Source organism: Dermochelys coriacea, chromosome 8, assembly GCF_009764565.3.
Source record: "Dermochelys coriacea isolate rDerCor1 chromosome 8, rDerCor1.pri.v4, whole genome shotgun sequence".
Taxonomy (NCBI): Eukaryota; Metazoa; Chordata; order Testudines; family Dermochelyidae; genus Dermochelys; species Dermochelys coriacea.
The window spans coordinates 31209129-31222625 of NC_050075.1; the positions used below are offsets into that span (position 1 = coordinate 31209129).

Sequence of the window (13497 nt, forward strand, 5' to 3'; positions counted from 1 at the left end):
GCTGTTTAGTAGTTATCAATGGTTAACAACTGCTGGTCACTGTGGAGATGGACTGACATTGAACTGGCAATGTAGGGGTGAAAGGTTCTTTATCCCAGTACCAGTCAACATAATCACCACCATAATCATGACATGGATGGACTTGAGAAGAGCTACACAGATGGATTCAGGGGACCACTCAAACATATGTAATAGAAGCCATTCCACTGGCAGTAACTCAATGTATTGCTTTGGGAAGACCCAGGATAGGTGAGGTTCACCAAGGGAAAAGTAGACTAATATGTGAAGCAAGGTTTACTGAGCAGAGGCTTAATATGTCAGCAATTGAAAAGGGTAAAACATGCATATTGTACCTACAGATTGCATATAGTGTGCATAGTTTGTACCGCAGAAAGAGAGAGGGGTATTGGTCTTTCAAATTTCTGAAAAGGAAAGTTATCCCAGGAGAGTATAATAATTTTGAACAGCTTTGATTGCTTTTCTCTAACACCCCCCCTTCCCCATAATGAGAGATTTCCTTGAGAAGGATATTAGGAAAGAGATGCCCACCTTCCATCTGTTTTGTCTCTCTTTATTGGAAGCTGTTCAGGGCAGGAACTCTCTCTTACTGTATGTATAGTTGGGGCATGTAGGCACTACTCTAATACAAAGAAGGAAAAACAAGATCCGGCATTCTGCTTACTGCCCTTCCTTCCTCACTGCAAGCATCTGTAACATAATTACTAAGAGCTGCTTTGTTGCGTAAGATGATCAGGTGGGGATGAGCCTCATAGTTGGCCCTTAGGAAGGAGCTGTACTGCTTAATGCCCAATTTTGCATTCTCATGGCCACAGGTGAAGGGTTACTCTTATTTCAGCATAGGGAGCAGCCTCCAGTGCTATAGAGCCCAGGACCCCTGTATAAATTCTTGGATCTCAGCAACCTCTGAGACTTTTCCTGATGATAGGATTGGGAACCAAACGTACTCTTCTTAGTGTGACAAGGTGGGTGAGATAATATCTTAGTGTGACAGAAATGGCAATTTTCTGTAATATCTTTGGGAGATCTTACTATATTCAGTTTGTATCATTGTGGGCCAGGGATCGTATGGAATTCTGTGTGGGCTGGGGTGATCAGGCAAATTCACTCAGTACCAGTACCACCTGGAGACACTCGCATATACTGGATCCTCCAGAAATTAACAGACAAAGAAAAGACTTTTGAATAACTAGCCTGAGTTTAAACTGACTCAGGATCTTCTTTCTGATCCAGCAAACAGATAGGATCTTCTGCCCAAGGGGGGTTGGGACCCAATCCTTTCTGGGAAGGTTTGGAAGGACTTTGGCTTACTGAGGCACCATGAGACTGATGGGTTATATATATGGTAAGCTTTTTAGTCTGCATGTAGGTTCTTGTATTGTTTTTAATATGTTTTCTCTGTTATGCTTGTTGTATTTGCTTGGAAAGGATGTGTGGTAAATTATGCCTGCAGGCGATCATGCTTTTTACAGCCTCTGAAGAGAAAGCAAAGAACATACACTTGCCTTCTAGGTAGTCTGGCTTGCTGGGAATATCACTGGGTAAGCAGGGAACGGTGCAGCCTGGAGAAACCCCAGTTGGGAGGAGGAGAGATGCAGGTCTCCACCCAGGGGAGGTGACAGTTGAGGAGCCAGGAACCTGGCGTGGGTACACTTGAGGGACCACGGAGGGGGAAAACAAGTGCAGTTGCCCTGAACTATGGTGCTTAGACTTCCTCTGTGGCCTTGGGCAAGATGCATGACTTCTCTGTGCAACTCTTTCCCATGTGCACAGGGGGGTAATATGTTCCTGTTTTTCAGGAGAGTTGTGAGGATTAATGAGTTGTCTATAAAGCACTTTGAAGCTGATAAATATCAATTTGGTTATCAGGAGTCCTAGTACTTCGCAATTGAATAAGCAATGAATTTAGCAGTATGCTTGATACACTAAAGAATGAGTTACTCACTGCATATAATACCGAATTTGTGTGTGGAACATAAACTGTTGTGTAATAGAAATGCTTTTCAGAAAACAATGTTATCAAGAGCACTTGGGGAGTTTATGGATATACAGTACACTTAAATTAAATTATAAACAATTCTAGAAAGTGAGGGTTGTTAAAAGGGCGTGAAATTAGTCTTCTATCAGATTTCTTGAACTAAAGGCAACCTTTTTAAAATTCTGCAAATATATTGGTTGAGCCTACTGCAATGTGTTAATCAATAGGCCTCACATATCAATGTGTGTAGATGGTGCAAAACAGTGGAATTTTTTAGATCCAATTCATAACCAATAAATCAAAGGTATTATTGAAAGGATTGTTTTAAATAGCTAATGTAAATGCTTCTGGAGCAGTTACGGCCCCTGAAATATGCTAGATTTTTTTGAACTGATGGGAAAGGTTTCCCTGAAATATGCTTCTAATTAAGTTTTGTTCATTATTTATGCAGTGTAATTTCCATCGGCACCACTCTTTACATATCTGACTGGCAAGTTCATCACTTTCCAGAGTGCATCTGCATTTTGATTAGCCCTTAGAGAATTGCAGGTTTGCTATGGCCATAAATAAACATGACATAACTTCAAAACCATCATGCCTGAAATACAGCTAGGTTTAAATTCTGCTACAGTGGACTGGAGAAGCCTACATGATAATCAGTCCTGAAAACAATGAATAGTTAAAAATACATCCAATGACAAAAGATGTATTGAAAGGAATGTAGTCTGAGAAGCTAATGTTCATAGCAATATTTTTTGTAGGGTGTCCTACGTGTTTGGAGAGGGATGAAGCTATAGCAGGAATATACCATAGGTAGAATGGAGGATTCATTCATTGTGCTGCTCTGATAGTATGGCTGCATTTAATTCAGGAGCTGAACTCATTGGACTGGGTTTGTTTTTCTCTGTTATATTTTAATTGATGTACGAGCGCCTATGGCTATTGGATTAGCCCTTTGGGTCTTGGTGGCAATGGAAATAAATGAATTAAAGAAAAGAGAGAGAACTTTCATTTTCCTTGTAGTACAATTTGGCATAGAAAATTTGGTATTCTTGAAGACCTGCTGATTTATGTAAGCTGACCATCACAATAATGCTGATATTTTAATATGCTAATAACTGTAGTGAACTGTACTACTTTCAGCCCTCAGCAGGCAAATATTTTGTGCTGTAATGAGTTTTTAACTTCAGTGAAGAGTTGGCTCTTACAAAAAAAAACCAAACAAACAAACAAAAACCAAAACCCTGCACTTTGTGCTGGTTTTAGCAAATTTACTTTCCTTAAATTTATGGATTAGTAGTCATGCAAAATTTTCAAACTCTGGAATAGTTGTATGTACTTAATTTAATTGACTTGCTCTTTTTTTATATTGTATCTATAGCTCTGTTTCCAAATATTTATTCCTTTCAAACTTAGTTATCTGATTAATGACTAGATCCTCTAGTAGTCTAATCAATGAGCAGCAAGCTAAACAAAAATAACCCTACAATATATTTCTTAGCTTTAAGGGATGCTTACTTCTGTGAATCAAGAGTTTTGCACAGAAGAAGCATGTGAGAGTTAATTTTTTCCTACTAGGATAGGCATTTCATTTGGAGAATTGTTAATCAGCTGTTAACTCAGTTCCTATATAAAAACAGATTTTGAAAAATGCTACAATAAAACATGGAGGATTGAAATAAAAATTGCCTGACTTATGAATGTTAGAGCCAGGCTGCTACTACATATGGTTGAACTTAGCAAAAATAACAGGCTTATTCTGTTCTTCTTGATATGTGAAAGTAGTAGACACAAAAAACAAACAGCCAAAACCCACATGTATAGTGTCAAGAAAATTCACGTTTTCAAAACTTACTTTGAAACCCTATGGCAGCACAGCCTATTTGTTTTCATTTCATATTTAAAATAATAGACAGAATACAAATTGTGTTAGGTAAGGGAGAGAGATATTAAATCTCTTATTTGACGGTTGTGTCTATATATTTTAGATAATTGAAGTTATTTAATGTTTATATGTTATATTTATCTATAAATATGGAGTAAGTACTACACATCGCAGACAAAATACTTAGTGAAGATTCTTGCAGTAAGCAACATTCACATTAGAAAAAATACATGGCAGTAATTTTATTTTTAATGCTTAGATTTTATTAATCAGTGTAATAATTTAAAGTACTGTAGATAATCTTACAGGATACACATTCTCTTCATAACAACCTTTTTAAATAAATTCAGATTCTGTAATAACTTTGAGCCATAAGACAGTTTTGAAGCATAACACTATACTTCACTGGTATGTATAGACAGTTTTGTTGTTGTTGTTTTTAAGTCTTAAAGTACTTTCAAAACACATCAGAAATGTATTTTCAGAGGGTCAAATTCACAGCTCAGGTTTTGCCTCATTTTGAGGAGAGAAAAGAGAGTAAATTGGTAGGTGGATGGAATAAATTAGTGTTATCCTTGTAAGCCACAAAGTCCCTGTAGTGAAGGTTTCATGTCCTTTCAAAAAAAGAGCAGTGCAAAAGGCAAGCATGAAAACACCAATCTTAAAAGCCAGGTCTACCCTGGGCGGGGGCGGGGAGGATCGATCTAAGATATGCAACTTCAGCTACGTGAATAACGTAACGTAGCTGAAGTCGACATACTTAGATTTACTCACTGCGGTATCTTCACTGTAGTGAGTCAACTGCTGACACTCCCCTGTCAACTCCTCCTGCACCTCTTGCCAAGGTGGAGTACCGGAGTCGATGGGAGAGTGTTCAGGGGTCGATTTATTGTGTCTAGACTAGACACGATAAATCGACCCTCGCTGGATCGATAGTTGCGCACCGATCTGGCAGGTAATATAGACGTACCCATAGTCTCCTTAGTCTAAATTTACACTGTCCTCACTTCTCTAATTAATGCCCATATCAATACCTTATTTTTCAGATGTTTAAAACTAAATTTTCCACCCATAATTTCTTACATTTTGCAAACATTGCAATTAGACACCCACAGCTGGCCCGTGCCAGCTGACTCAGGCCAATGGGACTCAGACTGGCAGGCAATTGGCTGTAGATGTTCTGGTTTGGCCTGCAGCCTGAGCTCTGGGACTCTTCCACCTTGCTGGATCCTAGAGCCCGAGCACCAACCTGAGCCCAGAAATCTACACTGCAATTAAACAGCCCTGCAGTCCTATTGCAGTGTAGCCATACCCACAGTACTCATAAGGCCCTTGGGATCAGCATTGCTAAAGATGAACCAACATGGGCCAAGTGAGGGAGTGTACAAGGGTTACATGTTACTGATTTATTTAATAGTCTGAATCTGGAATTTAATAAGAAACGTTATCCATTAAAGAGATTTCAAAAAGCATGTGTTGGCATGTTTTAATTTGTTGTTCAGTGGCTTAATTAGTTGCAACTAATAATGGAAACTGCAATATAAAATATAAATGAGCAAAATGAAGTTTTTGTTTTTAAGGCTTTTCTGGCATCTCCAAGCACCTACTCTAAATTGCCAGCTGTCAGATAGCTTTTTCTATTTTTGCTTAGTGTGGGTTCTGTTATTACCTGGTAATTTAATTCTGCTTAGCACTTAGTTTGACTACATTAATCAATTGATCCTGGAAATGCCCTGGCAAAATAACTAACTATGATCATCTCCATTTTGCAGATGGGAAAACTGGGAGGCATAGATAATTTAAATGATTTTGCCGAGGTCACAGAGTAAGGCAGTAGAACAACTAAAATTTAGGAGCCACCCACTAGGACATGTTATATCTGGTGCATGGATAAGAAGGGGCTGTTTCATTTGTCCTCTGCAGTACTAATGGCATTGGGCGTACAAACAATTCTTATCCACATGGAAATGAAGGCTGCTGCTAAGATACACTTGTTTCCTTTCATTTTTGTATCTGACATTTGGTAAGAAGATCACTGGTGGCCCCATGGTCTCAAACTTCTGTATAATCTTTTCAAGTTGTTAGTTGGACTAGTTATGCTACATTTTCTCTTTGCTTCTTTAATTTCAGATTTCTGTCATTGGTCTCCCTTTGTGGACACCAATCCAGCCTGTTGGCTGTGGAATCCCTCTCGGTGGTGGTTCTCTACTTGTTTTACCTATAAAGGGTTAACAAGCCCACAGGTAAAAGGAAGTGGAGTGGGCCCTGACCGAAAGAGCCATTGGTAGAGTTAGAAATTCTTAAAATTGGGGGAAAACTTCCCTTTGTCTGTGTGGTGGTGTTCTTTGTAAAATAGGGGAACCGGAAACAGTTACGCTGTGAGAAGCTTTAAGCCAGGTATGAAAAATCATTAGATCACACCTAAAGATTGCTTATCTGAAACCCCAGAAATATAAGTAAATTAGGGATTGTCTAAAAACGCGATTAGGGTTATTTCTTTTATTTTTTTATTGGCTTGTGGACTCCTCTGTGCTAACCCCAGATGCTTTTGTTTTGTTTGTAACCTTTAAAGTGAACCTCAAGAGAGGTTAATGCTTAATGCTTAATTTTTTAATTATTTCTTTAAGATCTCACAAAAAGCCTAAGTTCCAAATGTATTTCCTTTCCTTTTGGGTTTATTAAAGTTTACCTTTTAAAAGAACAGGATTGGATTTTTGTGTCCTTAAGAGATTTGTGCATATGTTGTTTAATTAGCTGGTGGCAATAGCTAATGTCCTTTGTTTTTTTTTTTCTCAGCTCTTCCTGGGAAGGGGGGTGAAAGAACTTCAGGGTATCCCACAGGAAGGAATTCCCAAGTGTTCCTTTCTGGGCTCACAAAAGGGGAGGGAGGGTTGCACTTCGGTGGTGGCAGCAACTACCCATCCAAGGTCAGAGAGAAGATGTGACCTTCGGAGTTTAATACCAGCCTGGAGTGACCAGTATTAATTTTTAAAATCCTTGTGGGCCCCCATGTTCTGCACTCAAAGTGCCAGAGTGGGGAATCAACCTTGACAGGGTCTCTGTGAACTTGCATGTTTCCCTGAATCTGCAAGATCCCGGGATTTGAGAGTGCTTGACACCTTGCAGAATTAGACCATTGGGGGAGGGAGTTTGAGCAAGGTCAGAGAATGCATTGTAATTTCAGTAGGAGTTGAGGCTGTGAGTACCTCTCAAGAGTGGCTCTGTATGATCTGTTTTCTCTTTAAAACCGAAGATTTATTATGATGGCCTTTCAACATATGTCACCTTTAGAAGGGTTGATTGTGATGGTACAAATGAAGGCAATCTTACTGAGTGGTGGAGATACCTAAGACATCTCACTGCCTGAAGGTAATGCAGTCCTAAGGTATCTCTTGTAGAAAACAATTTTGCTTGCGGAAGTTGGTAAGGTGCTTTTTTCATTCAGTATATTAATTTCTCAGTTGAATACAATGGGACTTTAGCAAGAAGGTGACTGAACAAGATAAGTTTGATTTTGGCTGTTTCATATCAGAGAACACTTTCTGTTAAGATTTGATAAGCAAATTATAAAACTTTCAATCTATTTTGGATTAATGAAAGGCATTTATTTGTTCAGGTAGTTTGTTGGCTTCCTTATTAGCATTTGATGTCACTGAAATCATAATTTAATTAAAAATACGGTGATTAAGGAAGGCTTAGCTATGTAAGAACTGTGGGAGGAAAATAGCAGGTTTCAAATATGCATATTTTCCTAATAGTTTATTTAATTTCAGATTATAAAGTGCACCCAATGCAACAGTCACTGAGCATACCTACAAAATTAGAAAATGCTTCATAGCACGTTAACAAATATGGGGGGAGAGAACCCTGTCCATAAAATAAATTCTCATCCCCTCACCTCGCTTATTTAGGGAGAGGACTGGGGAAAGAGAGACAGCTGGTATCTGAAATAGACTAGTATAGGGCTTTGATTTTGGTTATTAGACTGTTGGGTCCAGTGTCTTAACCATGTGCCCATCATCCTGCTTTGACTAAGTGTGGTTGAACCTCTTTAATACTTGGGGTAAACAGGAACCCCTCCCTTTTTTCATGTTATTTCCCTGTAATTATTCACATCACTTTGTTCTTGCCTGATTTCAGCTATAGCCACCCCAGACTGTTCCAGTATCTTGACCAGGACCTGGGAAAGCAGAGAGTCTGCGCCATTGGGTCCGGCAAAAGTCATAGATGTGATAGTCACCTGCATATTGAGATTTTAACTTTATCCCCCGGTGGCCTTACCTCCTTTTTAAGCAAAAGTGACAGAATAGAACCCCTTTCCCAGGGTACCACTCATGAGAGAGCCCTGGGGAAAATGAACAAGAGCTCAACATCATCCACGGACATCTCTCAGAAAAGGAAGAAAAAAGCCACTCAGGCAGCTTACCCTAGGCAGGATGTGCAGGCAAGATGTGGTCTGTGGTATCAAGATTGTACTCGGACAAGAATAAAGGACACTTACCAGACATATTAAGAGGCCAATAGAAGATCTACACTGGGGAGGAACGGAGCTGAGGATCTTAATGGAAGTGGGTACTTACCTGTAGCCTAGCCTGTGTGTGTGTAATATATCATCTACTCTTAAAGATATTTTTGATATACTCTAGGACATGGAATTCTTACAAAAAATACTATGTTTACCTTACCTTGTATAGCCTCCTGAGAATAATTGAGTAATAAGTTTGTAATGTTGGTTTAGTGATTGCAACACATGAATACAGAGACATATATTCAGTCATATTTCTGCACACTATGTTCAGTGTGAAATTCACCATAGCGATTTATCACAATGCAGCTGATTGCTTAACGAAGCGCAAGGAAGTCTCTTATCTCTTGTTCATTAGCTTATTAGACATGCTTACAAGTATATCTTATAAGCCTTACTATAATTTGAAATGTAAAATGACAGTTCTCATCAGTACCATTGCTGTTATGTAATGTTGTTTTAATCTCTATTTTCTTTCATCAAATTAATTGTCTTCCTTTCCTAATTATTTGAGCATTGGAATGTAGATAGCAGGCAGTAGTGTAGTTTTGAAGAATAATCAGGAAAAATGTGAATAAAACCTTAGTTTCACATGGAGGATTTCAAAGACCAATGTTAATAAATGGAATAATCAGCACATTAAGGTTATAGATCGCTGAAAGTTTTGTTAATTATTCTCAAAATATGAGAAGAAATGTGTAGAGTGGCATTGTATTTTATGCTGAAAGAAGACTAAAAAATGAAGAAGATGACTAAGTTTTTTTGTTTAGAACCAGAAGGCATGGAGTTTCGTGGGAAATGTATGTGTCAGCTTTCTTTTTTAAAAGGTATATTGTACATAATGTGGCAAACTCATCCCACATGTAACTCTAATGTAGGTTTTGTCTAAGCTGTGGAGCCTGTGCTGGCATAGGTATGTTGGCATAGACCTCCTAATTTATACGCTGCCTACTATGACAGAAGGAGTTTTTCTGTCAGTGTAAGAACACAACCTCTCCGAACAACATGAGCTACATCGACAGAAGCCTACTTCAGTCAACATAGCTGCATCTACGCTGGCTGGCTGTTTTTTTCACACCCCTGACACAGCTATGTCGACATGACTGAAGTGTAGACAAAAGGAAACCAGGATAAATTGAAACAAGGAGCTGATGTGCTTATAACTGAGTTGGTAGGCTGATCACTGACTTTACAGAGTATCATCTTCCCAAAGTTTTGTTTCCCTAGAGACCTTTAGATAATTCAGGTTTTATACTATGGACCATGTGACTAATAATTCTTATGCCTATTGGTGCACAGAGGGATCACATATGTTGCTCCATGTGCATGCCAGTGAGAGAACTTACTCCATGCCTTAGAGTTACCACCTCAGAGCACAGAAGTGTATGAACCACATGACTAGCCAGGGAGCCAGATAACCTTTTTGAGTTGGGAGGTAAGGTGTGCGAACAAGTCCCTTGAGCTCTACATTTCACATAACGGGTATAAATACGTTGTTCCCTCAGTTTCTTTCTGACTGAGTGGTTATGGGCCCAACCTGCCTTTTTCTCCAATAAGTTATTTTTACATGAAGAGTTATGAATAGCTCAAAAGTAGCTTTCAATAGTTAAAGACAGTAGAGACACAAATCTTGCTTTGTTTTCTTTTGCAGTGTTTGGCTGATTTGTTGACATTTTACAGTTTTTGGGATCTACTTGAGCTTTATACAAGATGAGATCTGTCTAGGAAAACATGATTGAAGCCCATTGGTGGGCTGCTCATTGAATGGGCATGCAGGTATTTTTTGTGACTTAGCAAATGGGAGAGTGTCCTTTGGGCCCATTGCTCTATGAGGATTATGAGATATGAATGTGAAGATTAGAGTATGGCCACTATGGTCTGTAAAAAAATGGAGATAATAAAAACATCCCAAAATTTTGGGGAGACAGGAAAAATATCATCCATTATTGACAAATTATTTGAATCTTTCCTGACATCTTCCAACACCCAGTCCTCAGTTGGTGAAACCTTTTTCTGTCATCTCAGCTGCTGAAACCCATTGCCAAACTTGCACTTCACAACAAACCCACACCCCAGGAGCAACCTGCCCTTGTGAATGACAAAAGCCTCTATCTTTAGAACTGCCAAATAATTCCAGGAGTAAATCTTGCAGCATTACATTTCTGAAACAGTAGAAAATAACTGGAAAAACAAACAAAACCAAAATTTTATTCAATTAAATATACAAATAGTAACACAAACTATCATTTCAATTCCTATTGAAGTTTAAAAAAACAAAACAAAAACAAAAACAAAAAAACCACACAACCAAAGAACACCCTCTCAACACATCCCAAACCTCTGGTTTTGAGCAAACATGCTCTCTCCAATTCCACCACTGCCAGCAATTTCAAACAATCCCTTGTCAGATTTTATATTTATATACCACAGAGATCACAATATCTGGTGCATTATTTAAGTTCCACCTATCACTTTAGAACTAGGAGCCTAGTTATTGGCTATATATTGTAATAACACTATCAGAGTTTAAAGTAGGCATGTTTAATGCTAATCTTGCTGCCCTAAGGGAGTTAATTTTGCATTCCACCCTGGCAGTTCTAGCTGCTTTTTTGCAATCGTTGACTTGCTCCTCCAATTTTCCTCTTCTCCTGGCTCCACTCCTCTCTCTGCACAGAATCTCACCAATTTCTTCCAAGAGAAAATAGACAAAATATATCGTGACCTTCCCGCCACTTCCTAGCCAAAGATCAGAACCAATACTATATTCTCATCTTCCTTGACCTGTCAACTGCGTTCAACAACATAGATTGTTCCTTTGCTTGAAATCTTGTTTTTCCTTTGCTTCTGTGACTGACCTCTCCTGGTTCTCCTTTTATCTCTCTAATTGTTCCTTCAGCCTGTCCCTTAGAAAATCCTCCTCATCCCCCACAACTTTTTGTGGCTCTGTCCTTGTTTCCCTTTCTCCCTCTACACCTTCTCTGTAGATAATCTCATCTGTAAATGCCAATTCAACCACCATCTTTGTGCTGAGGAGTGACAGATCTACTTCTCTGTTCCAGACCTATCTTTCTCATCGAACTAAAAACTTGGTCTGCCATCTCCTCATGGATTTCTAGCTGTCAGCTCAAGCTTAACAAAGCTAAAACAGAGCTCTTCTGCCCCCCCACCCCGCTCCACCTCCTTTCTCAGTCACTGTGGACACCACCATCCTGCCTGTCACTCAAGCCCATAATCTGGGTATCATCTTTGATTTGGACCTCTCTGTAGGTCCTCACATCCAAGCTATGTCTATATCTTATGAACACTTTCTGCATAACATCTCTAAGACCACGCCTTTCCTATCCATCCACTCTGCTAAAACGGTCACGCAGGCTCTCATCTCTATTATTGCAATACCTTTTTGTCTGGCCTAGACAAATGCAATCTTTCCCCAGTCATATCCACTAGTGATGGTGCTGAAAAGATAATTCTCTTAAATTGTCATTTTGACCATGTCACCCCTTTCTTCGAATCCCTCTGGTGGTCCCCCTTTTTCTATTGCATCAAATGTAAGCTGTTTGCCTTTTCTTTAAAGGGACTTCATGACCTGTCTTCTCTCATTCACTATTGAGATGACTACTCCCATCTTGATCAGCCAATGATGGCAGCCTCCATATTCCACTTGCTAATTTTTCAAACCAGTGACTTTTTGATTTCTCCCAAGCTGCACTTGATGTTTGGAAGGAGCTCCTCATAAACATCTGAAAAAGTACCTAGTTATTTTCCTTTGGATTCCTTCTTAAAACTCTTGTTTGCTGTGATGCCTACAAAAAAAACCCAACAACTTGACAGTTGTTAGGCAGCTGCTGTGCTAATTGCACTGTCTATTGTGATGACCAATATTATCTCATTGTTCCTCTGTACTCTGCCACCATCTGTCTGTATTCATCTGTTGTCTCTTTTCGTAGTCTTAGATTACAAGCTCTTTGGGTCAGGAGGTATCTTTTCTTTTTCTGTGTTCATACGATACCTAACACAATGGGGTCCTGGCCCATGACTATGTCTCCTAAGTGCTATGGTAATACACATAAATAAATTTGTCTTCAGTTCCCAGGCACCAAGAGAGAGGTTCCCACTCTGCTGGAGGGATACTCTTTATGACCCTGCACATTTTATTGATGTACATGTAAAGCTTCCATAACACACTGAAAAGTTACTTTGCTATAGCAATTTTAGCTAAATGAAATGGCAGTCTCACTAAGAAAATTGTTCCTTGAATTGAAATGTGAGTTCACTTTTGTGTTCTGTACTTGTCTACTTTTTACGTGAATTGCAGCTATAACTAACTTGAGTCTGGAGGAGGATTGATTCTTCACCTTTTCTGAGATTTAACTTAATTACAGAAATACCCAAAGGAAATACCAATCAGCAGAGACTGCTTCAAAGAACTGCAAAGCATAATAGTGAAAATGAGGCAATATCATGTCAATGGCTGTTTCTAGTTTAATTTTCTTAAAAGCACCAAACCTTTCGAAATACTGTCAGCCTTGAGAACTTTCTTTCTGTGCCTTAAAACAACACACAATAACTTTCCACTCTTTTATTAATGATTTACAATAGTAGAATTATAGGTGCAAGGGAAATACTGTATTGTATCCTGGTGACATCTATGCATACTATAGCAAGTAGCAGGAGGTACCTGTAAATGATGCATGCAGTGTTCTGGCAAGTGCTGCAGTTGTTGAGGTCTTGGCCAGTGTGGTAGAAGTTGCGCCTGCAATAGACAATAGCTGTTGTAATTTATATAAAAAAGTTATGAACTGAAAACCTAGAACTCTTATAATAAACCTAACCCCTCTTTACAGGCATTTTAAGTATCCTAATCACAAATGTAACACTAAAATTCGTTGCTAAGAATCTGGTTTAAAACCAACCAAAGCACATAAATTTATCATCTTGAACCTCTGCCCTTAAACTCATTTAAACTGTGGTGCCGATGTTGTGTTCAGGGGATTCTCTGGAAAGCAGGTGATTTTGTACAACTGTTTTCTTATATGAATACCTTTACAAGAACACTTTAATTATAAGAATACTTTTTGATTGGAACACATT

At 38.8% G+C, this 13497-nt stretch overlaps 2 protein-coding genes across 4 annotated transcripts in view; one reads left to right on the plus strand and one right to left on the minus strand.

Annotated features, from left to right (window-relative positions):
• DOCK2 (dedicator of cytokinesis 2) overlaps positions 1 to 13497 on the plus strand; it is a 493769-nt gene that overhangs the window by 256869 nt on the left and 223403 nt on the right. The window lies entirely within an intron of this gene.
• INSYN2B (inhibitory synaptic factor family member 2B) overlaps positions 1 to 13497 on the minus strand; it is a 116567-nt gene that overhangs the window by 16333 nt on the left and 86737 nt on the right. Inside the window, exon 3 of the mRNA XM_038413733.2 lies at positions 13085 to 13159. Coding sequence (XP_038269661.1) covers positions 13085 to 13159 — 75 coding nt within the window. The remainder of the gene's footprint in view (positions 1 to 13084; positions 13160 to 13497) is intronic.